General features: G+C 40.8%; 1 protein-coding gene across 1 annotated transcript in view; it reads right to left on the minus strand.

The window, feature by feature from the left end:
- The window catches only part of LOC109916305 (organic solute transporter subunit alpha-like), a 31,824-nt gene that overhangs the window by 4,737 nt on the left and 8,505 nt on the right, over positions 1-18,582 (minus strand). The window contains exons 2-6 of the mRNA XM_020516023.2: positions 16,736-16,890; positions 15,212-15,285; positions 14,974-15,132; positions 7,343-7,454; positions 3,967-4,222 (exon numbers count right to left, since the gene is read on the minus strand). Of these exons, the coding sequence (XP_020371612.1) occupies positions 3,967-4,222; positions 7,343-7,454; positions 14,974-15,132; positions 15,212-15,285; positions 16,736-16,890 (756 nt within the window). The remainder of the gene's footprint in view (positions 1-3,966; positions 4,223-7,342; positions 7,455-14,973; positions 15,133-15,211; positions 15,286-16,735; positions 16,891-18,582) is intronic.

An 18,582-nucleotide genomic window follows, 5' to 3' on the forward strand; every position in this document is an offset into this window, starting at 1 on the left:
CCAATTCCACCTAGAAGGACAAGGTCATCAGACATATGGGAACACCACTACCTCCAAGTTCCCCTCCAAGTCACCCACCATCCTGACTTGGAAATTTATCACCGTTCCTTCACTGTTGCTGGGTCAAAATCCTGGAATTCTCTCCCTAATAGCATTGTGGGTCAACCCACAGCAGGAGGACTGTAGTGGTTCAAGAAGGCAGATCACCACCACCTTCTCAAGGGCAACTGGGGATGGGCAAGAAATGCTGGCCAGCCAGCGACATCCACATCCCACAAATGAATGAAAAAAAGATTAATAGTCCAGCGATAATACCACTCGACCATCTCCTCCCCGCCTTTAGCATGCAAAGTTATGCAGAATGCAACAATAAACCTGGAGGCACAATTAAGGCAGGAGAGCTCTTCCAGTCAGTCCAGGGAACAACAACATTGTTTGAGTATGCTGATAATTTGTTTAGTAAGATTTCCAATAACAGCAAATGGCTCCCATTGTAAACGAGGTCTGCATGCGACATAAGATTCCTGACTGGAATTATGAAGGGGATAAATTTACAATATAGCCAGCCTGTAATCAGTTATGGTGATGGAATATAAGCCCAGATAACATCTGTGGGCATATGGAACTTATTAATTACAACATATGTTTTTCTTAAGAAAAGGGAATATACCGCTAATGAATGATACGAAAATGTAAATCCTGTGCAATATAATTTAAGGACTGTATGGAGGCCTGTGTGGATTATTCCATGGATGCCCTGGAATGTCACATCTGACAGGGGTCAAGGAAACTTCAAAAAAGGAGGGCATCAAAGGGATAAATGAATTACAAACTGAACCGTGATCTCCCGTAAGTTATCTCAGACTGTAAACATGATGAAACAAAACTAACAGTCTGCATGAGACATGCTTGTGTATTTTCTTTTCAAGAATATACAAGAGCAAAGATTAAAAGCAAATTTCAAACACAGTCTCTGTGTTCTGAATGAAAACTTCTAATCACTCCAGCAGGAGGTAAAAAGAAAGGAAGTCTCTCCCTTTTTGGAAAAGATAATCATCTCAAAATCAACTGCTCAACTACCAACACCAGAATGACTGGTATCACCCTACATAATGGCCACAGAATTCTGTTATCTACACTTCATGGAACCCAGGGACTGCTCTATATAACTTTTCAAATATACCTTTTTTGAACTCACCCCTCATTTCTAAGGTGTTGTAAGGTGTACACGTGTTACATTATTATTTCCTCACAGAAGTAGTAACTTACAAACTCTCTCTTTGTTTAATACAACAAAAGCTGGTTAAATTTAGTCTCTTTAAAACAGACAGATATCCACAAAGGAAGGTATCCTTTTCAAATTAACCTTGCTGTGACTAATAGTGGAGAGAGGTAAATAAAGATGGTGAACTAGTTCATCCTTCCTCACCCTGGGAACTTGACAATTTGGAATATCCCATTAGGAGCCAAAATAAATTGGGAAACCTCGCTGAGCAACTGCTCAAAGCGCATGATTTGATTTGAATAGAAGTAAAACAGAAGACAGTCAGAGTGAGTAAATCATGGTTACTGCCAGGAAACATTATTTCCATCTGTGGTCACAAACGAGATGTATTTTGAAGGTGAGGGGGAGGGGGCAAGTATCTTTTTCGGTTCAAGAAATTGCTTGACTGCTGGAGGGTCATACACAAAACAATGTAGGTTAGATCCAGGAACTCCCCATGTAAGTGAATAATTCAGGTTTGCTAAAGCTCAAATGTGCTCAATGTTAACACTTCCCTTCCTTGCTTCACTGGTCCATCATGAAGGAGATGTAGTTACACACCCCTCACCCCTCCATTAGAGGATATTGACTACTTGGAACAAGTATTGACCAGCCTGCAACAAGCCAGTGAGATAGAACCATTGGGCCACAGCAACCTTGATAGTTACAGACTGTGCTATCCATGCCCTGGGAAAGTGTGAGATTTTGTGCTTTGGTGGGAAGAATTGAGATGTAGACTATTTTCTATATGGCAAAAGGCTTCTGAAACCTGAAGAAAAAAGGAATTAAGAGTCCCAGTTCAGGATTCTCTTCGGGTTAACATGCAGGTTCAGTTGGCAATTCGAAAGGCAAATGTAATGTTAGCATTCATTTCAAGAGGGCTAGAATACAAGAGCAGAGATGTACTGCTGTCTCTGTACAAGGCTCAGGTCAGACGACCTTTGAAATATTCTGAACAGTTTTGGGCCCCATATCTGAGGAAGGATGTGATGGTGTTGGAGGCGGTCCAGAGGAGGTTTACAAGAATAGCCCCAGGGATGAGGAGCTTGTCATATGAGGAGCAGTTGAGGACTCTGGGTCTGTATTCATTGGCGTTTTGAAGGATGAGGGGAGATCTCATTGAAACTTACAGAATATTGAGAGACTTGGATAGAGTGGATGTGGAGAAGAAGTATCCATTAGTAGGAGAGACTAGAACCCGAGGGCACAGTCTCAGACTGAATGGATGAAACTTTACAAGTGAGATGAGGAGGAATTTCTTCAGCCAGACAGTGATTAATCTGTGGAACTCATTGCCACAGAGGACTGTGGAGGCCAAGTCACTGAGTGCATTTAAGACAGAGATAGATAGGTTTTTGATTAGTAAGGAGGTCAAGGATTATAGGGAGAAGGCAGGAAAATGGGGTTGAGAAACTTATTAGCCAACATCGAATGGTGGAGCAGACTCAATGGACTGAATGGCCTAATTCTGCTCCTATAACTTATAGCCTTATGTTTCTGACTGCAGCATCTGACAAAGCTCAAATAGTACCTCCCCTTGAAGCACAGTGGCCTCATCCATATCCACCACCACAATTTATTCATTCAAATGCACTGCATCTAAATTCTTTGCATGGCTATGCCTGCACAATAACTTAAAAAGGCCAATTATGCTCACCCTTTGTGGTAAGCTCTATGTAGAAGTACAGTCATATAAGTTAGGAGAAGTATTGCCTGCCACATTCACTTCTTACCCAACTTGATTCAGGTGGTCCAAATTCAGATAAAATTAAATACCTGCTCTAGATATTATCCTGGGGGGGAAATAACGAAGAAGAGAAAGATATAAAAACATTGTAGGAACAGGCAGCAACAGTAAGACTTAACTGAAGATCTAAACCTAGTTATATCCTTGAATCATAGAATCCCTACAGTGTCGAAGCAGTAAATAAACAAAAACCCTGACAAGATACTTCCAGGGGAATAATCCATATTCAAAACTACAGCAAAACTACAAAGCTCTATTCCACATTATACTAAAATCTATCAGTTTCATTTTTTAAAGTTGATTCATGAGTGCGGGCATCACTGGGAAGGCCAACACATATCATCCACCTCCTCCAGATCATTACCTATTACCAAGTGCAAGTTCCCAACAGCCTCAATGTGGACTTCACAAGCTTCAAAATCTCCCCACCCCCGACCTCATCCCAAAACCAGCCCAGTTTGTCCCCGCCTCCCTAACCTGTCCGCCTTTTCTCCCACCTATCCGCTCCTCCCACCTCACTCACTTACCAGCCTTATCCCCGCCTCCTTGACCTGTCCATCTTCCCTTGACTGACCAACCCCCATCCTAATTCACCACCTACACTCACCTTTACTGGCTCCATCCCTGCCTCCTTGACCTGTGCGTCTCCTCTCCACCTATCTGCTCCTTTATCCACCTTCCATCTGCCTCCCACTCTCTCTATTTATTTCAGAATCCCCTTCCCCTCCCCCATTTCTGAAGAAGGGTCCAGACCCGAAACGTCAGCTTTCCTGCTCCTCTGATGCTGCTTGGCCTGCTGTGTTCATCCAGCTCTACACCTTATTATCTCTTAATAAAAGCATTGCTTGTGTTAACATATCAAAAAATATTTTTCATCTCTTAAAGTATCCTTCCTACACAATTTCATGTTCATTATTGATAAGTGACATTTCATATTAATTGAGGTTCCACTTACTCGATGCTCTGTCTTTTGAGGGATATAGAGCCACACAGGGAATGACATTATACGTTGCAAGGCATTCTAGAATCAATGGCTGCAGATTGCTGAGGATGATATAGATAATTATAATTGCATATTTGGCTTTGAGATGATAGCCTGCTTCTGAAATTCCAAACGCAGCCTTCAGTGACAAGTTAAGTACGTATAAAGACAATAGAACAGATATGTTCAGCATGATCTTGATGTAAAATAAGGGATTGCTTGAATTTACCTGTAACACAAAATTTCTCTGGTAAGTATAGTTTAAAAGAAGCTCTAGACTTTTGGCTGCCATGTTAATATTTTTCTACTACATCACATCATGAACTTTTCTAAATCTACCACAATAAGATAAAATTGGAGACCTCAGTAAATATTGATTTAAGTGAAAGCAAAGTAAACTTTGAAGTTTACATGGATGAACGCCTAAATTGAAGAGACTAGTGACATAACGTATTCATATACAAGTTGTTTGTGGTCTGCTTAGTATCATGACATAAACTTGACTAGTCAGTCTCAAAGTTGCTGATTTTATCTGCATAGTTAAGGAAGACATCAAATGGTGGTGAAGCACTCTATCCTGTTTTTGATTATTGTCAAGTCATATGGGGATGTATTTAGCAGAAACCTGGGGAAACGTTATCTATGAAGGCTGAATGCCAAACCAACTTTCAGTCTCAAACTTAACGAATTTGGTCATAAGATTGTAGACCTGTTCGCCGAGCCGGTGTGTTTGGTAACCCTTCTAGGTAACATTGTCAGTGCGCCTCTAGTGAAGCGCAGGTGTTCTGTCCCTCTTGTTATTTATTTGCCTCGGTTTGCTGGCGTGGTTGGTATTACTTCCGGTTTTGTTTCTCAGTGGTTTGTACACAGGTTCTAATTCAATGTGCTTATTGATGGAGTTCTGGTTGGAATACCAGGCCTCCAGGAATTCCCTAGCATGTCTCTGTCTGGCTTGTGCAATTATCGATGCGTTGTCCCAGTCAAATTTGTGTCCCCTGTTGTCCGTGTGTGGTGAGACAATTGAGAATTGGTCATGTCTCTTGGTAGCTATTTGGCGTTCATGTTTGTCCATATTATCAATTTTCTTCCGGTCTGGCCTATGTAGTGTTTCTCACAGTCATTGCATGGTATTTTGTATATTACCCCAGTTTTGCTGGTTTCAGGTATGGGATCCTTTATGTTCGTCAGTAGCTGTCATAGGGTGGTTGTTGGTTTGTGGGCTTCTCTGATACTTAGACGTCTGAGTAGTTTTGTGGTCATTTCTGAAATGTTCCTGATGTATGGTAGGGTGATTAGTGTGTCTGGTCATGTTGTGTCTTCCTGTTGTGGTCTGTCTCAGAGGTAATGGCGGATTGTGTTTTTCGGGTATCCATTTTTTTTGAAGACTCCATATAAGTATAAGGAAGAAAATTGACAATACGGATGCATGAACACCAAATAGCCACCAAGAGATACAACCAATTCTCACTTGTCTCACTACACATGGACAACAAGGGACACGAATTTGACTGGGACAACACATTGATAATCGCACAAGCCAAACAGAGACATGCCAGGGAATTCCTGGAGGCGTGGTATACCAACCGGAACTCCATCAACAAACACATTGAATTAGAATCTGTGTACAAACCACTGAGAAACAAAACTGGAAGCAATGCCAACCACCCCAGCAAACCGAGGCATATAAATAACAAGAGGGACGGAACACTGACGCTTCAGCGGAGGCGCACTGACGATGTTACCCAGCAGGGATGAAACATTTGCAACCAAACCCACCAGTTCAGTGAGCATGTCTACAACCTCATCCACAAGCTCGAAAACTTTAAATTTGGTCATGATGGGTATACATGTGCCTATCCCATTAAAACATCTGTTGTCCATATAATTAAGTGTATTCCAAGACATAAATATTTTGTTGTTCATGATTTATTTTGTTTTGCTGACATTGCTGCCCAAATGTTTGTAGTGACTTCTGTGTTTGAACCAATAGAAATGGAAGATTTTCAATTATTGAGTGCCTAGAATTACAGTACCTGGACAGAAGATTCAATGTTTGTGATTTAGGAGAGGGAGCAAAAGGTACCGATGCTTTGGTGTGCTACTGCAGATGATGATTACAGTTAAAACAATGTGCATATTTAAGAATTAGATGAACAATTGAAGGAAAAGAAAAATGGAGAAAGAGTACATACATGAGATAAATGCAACTGTTAGAGTGGTGAATAAATACTAATTTAAAATGTTCAGCATTTAGAATTATCAGCATTTCTGTGCAATTCAGTGGAAAGTTATGAAACAAGTGACAAAAATGCCTTGAGCTCTTGTTATGTAGAGACATTCTCAGAAGTGACATGACGAACAACAGTTTACAACGAATTGTGTGAGGACATTTCTACCATTTTCATAACCACAGTACTGGAACACACAAGAATCCATGTATATTTTGGTGCAGATTTATAGTAACATCCATTTGCCTCCCTGCAACCCAATCACAATGATTAGTAAACTATAGATATATACGGGCATTCTCACGTAATACCAATCAGCAATTATTGTCCCAAGTCTCAAAAGGGTTTAAAGGTCAAAATTAACTTAGAAAATATCAACTTTATTCCCAATTTGCATGGATTCAAGCACAAAATGTCACAGATTGAAAGTATCACTGACTTCTTGAGGAAATAAAAAATTAGAAAACATTACTGTATTTACTATCATATATAAAGATTCTATACTTTCTAATGATTCACGTCGATAGCAATTTAACTCTAGAGGAGAGCCAGGAATTGCAGAAATTACAAACCGGGTCCAAAGTTTACTAACAAAAACAGAAATTGCTGAAAAAAGCTCAGCAGGTCTGGCAGCATCTGTGGAGAGAAATCAGAGTTAACATTTCAGGTAGAGTTACCCTTCCTCAGAACTGATGGTAGCGAGGAAAAGTTGCTTTTTATACAGATGATAGGGTGGGGGAAGGGGGCTAGGAGTAAAGGAAAGGTGGAAATAGAGCCCAAAGAGAGAGAAGAATAGTTGGACAAACAAAGGAGTGGATAATGATCAGCTAGGAGAATGAATAACTGCTAATGGTGACTATTAATGGTTAACAATAACCAAAATTTACTAACTCTATTTGCGAAAAAAACACTTAATTAAAAATCAAAATGTCCTCTCATAGTTCATTAAATATAATTCAAAATAGTTTAATTTTGTTAAAAACTGGTGCAAAATAATTTTTAACAAAAAAAAGCCTTGAATAAATCTTGAGTAAATTTCCATTTGAAAGATGTCACACTTACTTGGGACTGTTTACTAAATCTGCATATTAATATTTATACAAGTAAATCTCAGAGGTTACCTCTCTGCTATCAAACTTTCCATCTGCCCACAAGACTGTTGAAATGAACTGAAGCAAAGGTTGTAGAATCAAAGTCTGCAAGATGCCAATTCGAAGGATTCTATAAGCTTTCCTGTGAAATAAATAGCCCAGCATTAAAGTGACATTGTATATTTACAATTTATAAACAAGTTGGTTTCCCATCTTGCACATTTCAAAACTGTTCTCGTTGTTGATTTTAACTCATACAAAATGGATAATTGCATTCCACCTTATAGCATTTAGAAATATAGCTCGGTTCAGTTTGTTCTCACTCTCAGATACGAGTCAGTATAATATCAAGTTTTTATTTACTCATTCTTGGACATCACTGGTTGGCCGGCGTTTATTGCTCATCCTGAGATGCCCTTGCGAAGGTGGTGATGAGCTGCCTTCTCGAACCAGTATATTCCATTTGGTGTAGTTAGACACAACAGCCAATAAGGAGGCAATTCCAGGATTTTGACCTGATGGCATTGAAGGAACGATGATACATTTCCACATTAGGGTGGTGAGGGGCTTGGAGGGGCACTTGCAGGTGATGGTGTTCCCATGTATCTGCTACCCTTAACCTTCTATATGATAATGGGGTTTGGGTTCAGAAGTGCTGTGGAGCCTTGGTGAATTTCTGCACTACATCTTGTAGATAGTACACTGCACTACTACTGAGCATTGGTGCTTGTGGATGTGGTGTCAATCAAGTCAGCTGCTTTGTACTTGAAGCTGTTAAACATCTTGAGTATTGTTGGAGCTGCATTCATTCAGGCAAGTGTAGCATATTCCACCACATTCTTAACTTGTGCCTTGTAGATAGGGAACATGCTTTGGGGTGTCAGGAAGTGAGCTACTCACGCAGTCATATTTAAATGGCTCAGTCAATTTCTTGTTAATGGTTATTCACATCCTGGTCCTTGTGAGGGATTCAGTGATGGTAATGCCATTGAATGCCACTTTCAGCCCAAACATGGACATTGCCAAAGTCTTGCTGCATTTGGCCATGGACTGCTTCAGTTTCTGAAGAGTTGCGAATGATGCTAAACATTATGCAATCATCAGCGAACATCCCCACTTCTAACTTTATGATGGAGAGAAGGTCATTGATGATGTAGCTGAAGATATTTGGGTCTAGAACACTACCCTGAGGAACTCCTGCAGTGATGTCCTAGGGCTGAGATGACTGATCTCCGACAACCACAGCCATTTTCCTTTGTGCCAGGTATGACTCCAACCCAGACAGAGCTCTCCCCTCGATTCCTATTGACTGTAATTTTGCCCAGACTCCTTGATGACATATTTGGTCATATGCAGCTTGATATCAAGGCAATCAATCACTCTCACCAAACCTCTGCAATTCAGCTTTTGTCCAATTTTGAACCAAGGCTATAATGAGAAGAGGAACTTTCATCATCTTCCATCATTTCCATCAGCTCCAGCAGGTGCCACTACTGAACACATATTTCCCACCCTTTCCTTGTCAGCTTCCACAGGCACCATTCCCTCCATGCATCCTAGTCCAATCTTCTGTCACTCCTAACATTTCCTCAACCTCCATGGCACATTACCATGTAATCAGAAAAGGTTTAACACTTGCCTTTTTATCTCTGCTCTTCTCACTATCTCGGGGGTCCAAACACACCTTTAAGGTATTGCAGTAATTACTTATACTTCTTTCAATCTAGTCTACAGTATTCAATATTCACAGTTGGGTCTCCTCTGCATTTGTGAGATGAAAAGCAGTCTGGGTGATCATTTTATGGGACACCTCCTTTCTGTCTGTATGAATGAACCCAACCTTTCTAGTTGCTTGTCATTTCAATACATCTTCTTGCCCCATTGCTCACATTTCCAACCTAGATGCAGTGTTCCAGTGAAGCCCAACATAAGCTGGAGGAACAGCACATCATTTTCCGCCCAAGCACCTTACAGATTCAGACTTAACATTGAGTTCAATAACTTTAGAACATGAAATCTGTCCTCCATTTTGATTACACCTTCCCAACTCCCCTCCCCTTCCAGGTGTCTTGTTTGTGGAGGTTTGCTCTCCGCAAAGCCAACTCAATTTTGACTATACCCACCTATCATTAACACCTATTTTGCAACAACATCACTCTTTTACCACCATTATCTTTTGCTCTGGGCACACTCACCAACTGTCCCAATCACTCTTTGCCCTCTTTGTCAACAACTTTTAAAACATCATTTTCCAGCCCTGTTTAGTTCTGAAGAGGAGTCATGGAGATGCTACTAGATCTACATGTGGAGTTTCTCCAGCACTTTTTGTTTTTATTTCCAGAACTGAGTGGCCTGGGTAGAACCTAAATTAAACATGAATGATCAGGTTATTGTTAAGAAAATACAGTTGATGACCCCTTCCATCATGCTATTGATGATTGAGAGTAAACTGATGGGACAGAATCTTAATAGGAGTCTGAGCAATGTGGGCTGTGGAGAAATTTGTGGCAGAATTGAATGAGCAGATGGTGAGGCTGATTGCAATATCAGGAGCATCTCATTTTACCTTTTATGCCTTTGACAAGTAGCGGGGTGAGTTTTTTTGCTAGTTGTTAGTTAAGGGGGGTTATTGAATGTTAAATGCATTGTTAACAGCCCCAATTCAGTGGATTAGTATTCAGCTTCCTATCTGGTCAAACGTGCCAATAGGCTAGACATCAATAAAACTTAACCTGGAAATCAGAGCAGGTACCTGGTGAATTGAGCTCACCACTTGCTCTGAAGGCCATTCCATGTTAGAACAGTGCACGGCCATCTCAAGTCACACTCAGGGACACTGGCCACAGGCACTGATAATCTGATATGTCCCAGTCTCTAAGAATCTTCATGGCACATCTCCACTCACCTCTCAGGACACTCCTGCATCTCAATGCTGCATCTTGGATTAATAATAGCTAGTTATCCACTGGCAATTATCATTGTAATCCTACAGCAAGGACATTGTACACTCAGGAACACGCAACCACTCATATACTGGACATATGTAGGGTGCATCTCCAGGCTCTTTGCTTGCTATCATAGAACTCATTCTCTCTGGGCCTACCTGGATGCTTTCAACAGCCCTGTCTTCCCTCACCTTTTCTTTTGCTTTGCCACTCAGCCAGACCTACACAGCTCATATTACTTATGTCTTGCCTTGGCATTTAGTGCAGACACAATGGAAGGCAATTTGCCATGTTTGTCAGCAAGCCTCAGGTCAGTCAAGAGGGATAACCTTTGCTCAGGTGTCCCTGCACAGTAAGGCAAGAGCAACTTCCAACTTCAGTCCAGGGACTTGGACATGGTCAGTCAGCCACTCAGGGCATATAGAATCAGATTGGCCTCCGCATAAGGGGTGAGGAGGTGAATGTCAGACAACCTGCCACATGTCTTGAATCTTTCTGGCTTAGTGGGGGCTTTGCTTCCTCTTGGAATAAGAGACAGCCAGGTACAATGGGAGATGAAAGTGGATGGCAGAATGATAGAGTTGGTGCAGTTGGGGAGGTGGCCCAAGTGAGTTAGAGGCTGTATAGAGGGCACGCAGGGATGGTGGTGTTGGAGCTTGTGGTAGGTACAGCAAGTGAGGGAAAATGTTGCAGGCAATAGTGAGAGTGTTAGAGCATGAGCCTTGGTGGGACATTCGCTCAGTAGCTGAGACAGAATGAATGTGAGGTAAAAGACAGAAGGTGGTGGCCCTCACACGCACAGTAAAGGTCATTGACCTACACCTTACAGTGCTGTGGATTGCTCTGGATTAATGGAAATGCTTTAACCCAGTCAGTAACCTTGGACTAGGCTGTTGTGGTGTGGTGTTGCGGCTTCCAAAGCTGGTCCTGGGCAAGAAAATGTCTGTACCACACAATCCAGCAGGGCATGCAGATCTCTACACGCAGGGTGGGGCAGCAATTTCACTCTGCCTGCCACATCTGGGGTAAATGTCAGGAACCATGTAGGGAAGCTTCAGACTGATGGTGCTTCTCTGGGTACACAACAGGCTTTCAAAGATGGGGTAGGGCTAGGGGACTGTTAGCTCAATTGGCTGGATAGCTGGTTTGTGTTGCAGAGTGATAGCAGCAGCATGAGTTCAATTGCTCCACTAGCTGAGGTTACTATGAAGGACTCTTCTTCTCAGCTTCTCCCCTCTCCTGAGGCATGGTGACTTTCAGGTTAGACCACTATCTCGCTAACAGGAGAGCCCTATGGACCAGTAAGATTGCAGCAACTTTACTTTTACCTTTTGGTGTGAGGCATCCCTGTGAATTCTGGGATATCCACTGAGTTGCAAGTTGTTCTAGGAACAGCACCTGGTAAAATTAGGCCAGAATTGGGCATGACAGATGCTATAGGTGTATGGTAGATAGTTAAAGGGCACATTTAGTTAGATTTGGTGGAAAAACTCACTAGGCCTCATGGCAGAAATCCTTCCAAAAAGCTCAAGGTAACTTGAACTAAGGCAAGTACTCAGTTCAGAAGAAGAGTCAGTGGACTCAAACTGTTAACTCCTCTTTCTCTCCACGGATGCTGCAAGCCCTGCTGAGTTTCTCCAACAATTTTTGTTTTTGTTTCATATTTCCAGCATCCACAATTCCTTGTTTTATATTCATTATTATTGGCAGAATATTGTCAGGACCAATAGCCTTTGCAGCTTCATGTGCCTTCAGTTTCCTGATGTTAAGTGGAGCAAATTGAGTAATTGATGTCAATTAATATGAGTATAACTGACAGAGGTGGTGCTGTTTGACATTACATTGAACTGACACCTCATCTGTCAAGTGAAGTGTGCAAAATTTAAAGAGGAGCAGGGAGTTTTCCGAGTATATCAATTGACGGCATTGAAAACAGATTATCTTTTCATTAGCATATGCCCATTATTGACCAATAACAATGAATGGGTTTCCAAAAAAAATTCACTGACTTAAAAGGATAATGAACTACCTAACAATAAAGTAAATAATATGAATCTTGAAAATCAGAGGTCAGAGGTTCCTGGGTTGAATTTGTTACCGCAGACTGGAGCAAATAATTTGGGCTGGTATTCAGTGCACTGCTGAGGAAGTGTTACAATATTAGTGATGTGAGCTGAATTTTTCTCCCAAGTTAAGAATATTTTCTCTATAATAATCTTTATAAAATATTTTAAAATGTATTGCTATAGTAAAAGTCTTATGAAGAAAGCTTCCAGAGCAGTTTGCTGGTTGGAAAATGCAGAACAGGCCTCTTATGGCTGCAAAGGACGTGTCCCTTTAGAGACATTCCTGATAAGGCTTGACCTCAAAACATTCATAAACCAACCAAGAAAAGGTTAAAAACAGTCTCTCAAGAGGGAATAAATAAAGAGTTTTTGTAAAGTGATCCATGCTAGTCAGTCTTCATCAAAGAGAAGAAGACTGAGAGAGGATCATAGAATCCCTACAATGTGGAAACAGGCCATTCAGCCCAATGGGTCCACACCAACCCTCTGAAGAGCATCCACCCAGACCCATACCCGATAACCCTACATTTCCCATTGTTAACCCACTTAGCCTGCACATCCCCGAACACTATGGACAATTTAGCATGGCCAATCCACCTAACTTGCACACCTTTGGACTGTGTGAGGAAACCAGCAGAAATAGGGAGAATGTGCAAACTCCACACATACAGTTGCCTGAGGGTAGAATTGAACCCAGGTCCCTAGCACTGTGAGGCAGCAGTGCTAACCACTGAACCACCTTGCTGCCCAATGGATGCTTCCCAGAACCGCAGCTTGAAAGGCACAGAATGGAAGAGGGGAACGCTAAAAACAGAACAGAAATGTCTCCTACCCCCAGTGGCAGAAATTGGCTTCATCTGTCATCCAAGACAGTAAACCACCCTTGCTTGTCATGGGTTGCATCCTGTCTACTTGGATTATGCATTATTTTTAAAACTTTGATTCTTAAGAAACTACTTAATGGACTGCTTTAAAATCACTTAGAACCTCAACCCTCTTTTGGTAGCCTATCACTCCCAGAATCCAATCTTATGTAAACTTGATAGGGGAGAACATCAGGTCTAGAAACCCACTAGAGTTAGACTCCTGAAATGATTCTTCAGTGCCAGGCCAATTGGGAACCAGAAGGCTGTTTCCCATCCAGTTATGGATGGCTACCACTGCCAAAATATAATGCAGTGGTGATGTCCCTGCCTTTGGACCAGAAGGTCTGGGTTCAAGGCTCATCTGACGACCATGGAGGTGTGTCATAGAAACAGATTGATTAAAAATAAATTAAGGATAACAGACAGCCTGCAGAGGCTGAAAGACCAATACGAGGTCCTCCAGAAATTTCACATTGGTAGTCCTACAGGTTGAGCTGGAGATGAGAGAGGAAAAAAAGAAAGTTAGAGAGAGAGAGGAGTGCTTGGGGAACTCCCTGAACTATTTCTAAAGTATAAGCCTTGAGGCCACAGTCATGAGGCAGCTGCGGGAAGCAGTTCAGAAATCACTGGATGCTATCCCATAGGCTGCCACCAGGTGGTAGCCTCCTCACATTGGCGATGTTTCAAGGGACTTGACTGGAAAATTCCAGCTGGTATGAGAGTGGGACCTTACCTTTAATGGCAATTGCTGTCGGGCAGGCAGCCTTCCCAACCTACCTGACATTTTCAAAATCAGCTCAGGGCAGAACCATGCTGCCAAACTAGGACATGGGGCTTATGGCAGGTAATGTAAACTCACATGGTCCCACCCCATCAGGCTTCAAAAAGCCAGTCCTCCAGCTTTCAGCTGAGACATGAAACTGCGGACTTCCAAGTAGGTGTGAATGATCTCATGATATTAATTTGAAAAGCGTTTTCATCTTGGTCAATATTTGTCCCTCAGACCCAGAGCAGTAACACAAATAAATCTGGATCTTGTCTTATTGCTAATAGTAGGAACTTGCTGCAGTCAAATTAGCTTTCACTTTTCTTACTACATCACAATAATCTCGCTTTTCACATTTTAACAAAGGTGTTAAACTCTTTAAAGTAACTTAAGAAATGCATAAAGAAACATAACTCATTATCATTGAAAATGTCTAATTTTAATTCAAACTAGGCTGTAACTTTGAACCATGTCCAAACTTAAGTCAATTTCTCCAACAGAAAAATGATATACGGAAAACAGAAAAAAAAGAAATGTCAATAAAACTGTATGGTAATGATTCTACATTTACGCAACAAAAAAAGTCAAAAAGATTACGAGTCGCGTATGGTAGGATCAGAACCTTTAAACTATTTTTATCATCCATTATTCTTCATGATAAATACATGATGCAACGGATAAAATATGTGTTATTATATGTTTACGCTGTTTTAGTTTCTGGTGGCTAGTGCTACCAAAAGCATCAACAATAAATTGCTCTGTACAGCTCATAAAAAAGTAGCTTTTACTAGGGTATTCTCCCAACACGGAACTTCACTGCAGAGTGTTCAGCTAAATTGCTAGCCCTCTCAAAAGAAAATTGTTGGAGGGAAAATTAACATTAAAGTTAATTTTAAAATTCAATGTAAAATTTACTCATTTAAATACATATTCAATCCATTCCAGAAAATAGGTATTAACATTTATTTTAGGCACTTAATACATGAAAAGTTAAACAACCACAATAAAACATATTTACCTGTTCATTCGGACTTTTGGAAGACACACGCAGCAACAGCAACAAGGTCCAACATTCAGAGCAGCGTCCACATACTGTAGCTTATCAATGGCTTCAGTTACTCCACCAAGATAATTTATTGCAAGATGGAAGAAACCAAACAAAGCTATGCACGAATAACTATAAAATGGAGAAAATTCATATCAGGTACTAAAATGAATTCATCATCCTTATGCCAAAAGTCTTCAATGTTACTCACACTGCTGCCACAAAGTCAACGAAAGTTCCAGCTCGGGGAACAAACATCCCCAGTTCGTAGGCAATAGTAGTTACCTAAGACAAAAAGAACATAATCTTTTGCTGAAGACATACCATTTACAGTTACTAAACTATTTAATACATGTGGAATGTTTTAAGTTAGATAGTTTTAAAGACCATCTGGCTGTAATGAACACACCAATCTGAACTCAATGCCATTTTCATTTGATTAGTCATTTTTACATTGAGAGATGTACAAAGGACAAGTTTGTACAAGTGCCTTAAGTACTAAAACAGATTACAACAGCTATAGAATTTTTTTAAAACTATGTATGATCCTTATTTAGGAAGCTAATTTCTGTGAGAAAGACAGGTTTCAATGTTTCTGGTCTCCCAACATGCCTGATAATTATCTAGACACCTGACAAAGGAGCAGTGCTCCAAAAGCTTGTGATTTCAAATAAATCTGTTGGACTATAACCCAGTGTCATATGACTTCTGACCTTGTCCACCCCAGTCCAAATCTGGCACCTCCACATCATGATAATTATCTACTGAATTCTGCTGGAAACTATATTTGTGAATTTTAACTGGTACCATACTGTGTCAAATGTTGCTAGAAAAATAGTGGAATATTAAAGCATATGTCATTATTGGCCAGCAAATTCAAGGATTAAAAGATATTCATGAGATTTGAATCTCCAGAATTTGCCGATTGATTTATATATTCCATCCTTCAGCTGGCACAAATAGCATTTTACACATTGTTTTCAAGAACTTGTTGGATTTATACACTGATTGTCCAGTAAACTCAAGGCAGAAGATTAGGGTTGGATATAAGCAAGATTTTTGACATTGTGGTAATAATTATTTCAATGACAATGAACTTCTCTGTCTCAGAAAAGAAATGATTTAAACTCTTCACTGTTGTGGAGTTAATTAGATTGTGAGATAGAATCCATTTAATGTCCCTATTTTCAAAAGAATTATCAAACTAAAGAAACATTCAGTGTTCATACACAAAGAGCTATCACTTGGGCAAGTTGTTAAAACTATTGGAACTGAGCCCAACCAGGTACCCCAATGCACCCTGTCTACCAGGAAGCCCATATGCCACCCTTGCTACAGAAATTGGAACCCTATCAACAATCAAAACCAACATGGTGAAAATTAGAGATTGTTGCAAACTATGTGAATTGTTTTAACAGTGAATTGCCCTATCCAACTGTAAAAGTTAGAATTTTGTCCTAAACATCAGGAATGGCAGCAAAAACTTTGAATAAAATTGCAGGAGAAGAAGGTAATTCATACCTTATTTTACACGGTGAACTGTGTGAATCCTAATTTTAAAACTAAAGAACCAAAGATCGTAGGGAGATTATTCTCTGTGTATAGTGCCTATTTACAATATACCGAAACTTTATCACCATTAAAACCAGCTGAAACATAACATGCAAATATTAATACAAATATCAGTACCTGCGTAATACACCAGTATAATAATTCATCAGAACTTGCTACTTACAGGGAATATACCAAGGACCAACAGAGTCTTCTCCCTGATTGAGTCATTTATAATATTATTGTGTAAATAGTTCCAAAGCTCAAAGAAGGTAGCATATGTGGCAATTGCTACAATATTGAGGATCACCATAAGTGCAACTTCACCATTATTGAGACCTATTGAAAAAACAAAATAAAATTTACCTCAGTGCCTCAGTATGTGAAATGTAAACAAACAATTCCTCAATGATATAATTTTCTTCCGCTATATCTGTTTTAAACCACAATGTAAAGAATGCTCTTGACATCATGGGCTAAATTCTGCATGGGCTAATTGGCCAGTGAGCAGCAAGTGGAAATATCACCTGTTCCACAAGACTTCGCAACTGGCTCCTGGCAATTTCACCCTGGAAGAATCATTCGATGCAGAGGGCAGCTTTCAATTACATTTTTTTTTTAAAAATTGTTCTTGTGAAGTGAGCACTGCAGAGAAGCCCAGCAATTATTACACTTCATCAATTGTCTTCTTGAAGGGAACCACCTTCTTAAATCAGTGCAGTACATGTGGTGTAGCGGGTGGTTAGAACCAAAAAGTGGCTCACTACACCATTAGACTCAAACTTACAGCATGGATCAGTAGTTGGAACTACGATGTTGTGGCCATTACGGAGACTTGGATAACACAGGGGCAGGAATGGTTGTTGGATGTTCCGGCTTATAGATGTTTCAAAAGAAATAGGGAGGGAGGTAAAAGAGGTGGGGGAGTGGCATTGCTCATCAGGGATGGTATCACAGCTGCAGAAAGGGAGGTCGTGGAGGAGGATTTCTCCACTGAGTCAGTATGGGTGGAAGTCAGAAACAGGAAAGAAGCAGTCACTTTATTGGGAGTTTTCGATAGAACGCCCAATAGCAACAGAGACAGAGGAACAGATTGGGAGACAGATTTTGGAAAGGTGCAGAAGTAATAGGGTTGTTGTCACGGGTGACTTCAACTTCCCTAATATAGACTGGAACCTCCGAAATGCAAATAGTTTGCAGATTTTGTCAGGTGTGTCCAGGAAGGATTTCTGACTCAATATGTTGAGAGGCCGACCAGAGGGGAGGCCATATTGGATTTGGTGCTTGGCAACGAACCAGGTCAGGTGTCAGATCTCTCAGTGGGAGAGCATTTTGGTGATAGTGATCACAACTCCCTGACTTTTACTATAGTCATGGAGAAGGATAGGAGCAGACAGTATGGGAAAGTATTTAATTGGGGGAGGGGCAATTACAATGCTATTAGGCAAGAACTGTGGAGCATAAATTGAGGACAGATGTTCTCAGGGAAATGCATGGTAGAAATGTGGAGGTTGTTTAGGGAACAGTTGCTACAGGTAATGGATAGGTTTGTCCCACTGAGGCAAGGAAGGGATGGTAAAGTGAAGGAACCTTGGATGACAAGACATGTGGAACATCTAATCAAGAGGAAGAAGGAAGCTTACTTAAGGTTGAGGAAGCAAATATCAGACAGAGCTCCAGAGGTCTACAAGGTAGCCAGGAAGGAACTGAAGAATAGACTTAGGAGAGCTAGAAGGGGATATGAGAAAACCTTGGTGGGTAGGATCAAGGAAAACCCCAAGGCTTTCTATACTTATATGAGGAACAAGAGGATGGCCAGAGTGAGGGTAGGGCCAATCAGGGATAGTGGAGGGAACTTGTGTGCAGAGTCAGAGGAGGTAGGCAAGGTCCTTAATGAATACTTTACTTCAGTGTTCACCAGTGAGAGGGACTTTGACATTTGTGAGGACAGCATGAAACAGGCTGATACGCTCCAACAGTTTGTTGTTAGGAAGGAGGATGCGCTAGAAATCTTGAAAAACATGAGGATAG

Source organism: Rhincodon typus, chromosome 8 (genome assembly GCF_021869965.1).
Source record: "Rhincodon typus isolate 14 chromosome 8, sRhiTyp1.1, whole genome shotgun sequence".
NCBI lineage: Eukaryota > Metazoa > Chordata > Chondrichthyes > Orectolobiformes > Rhincodontidae > Rhincodon > Rhincodon typus.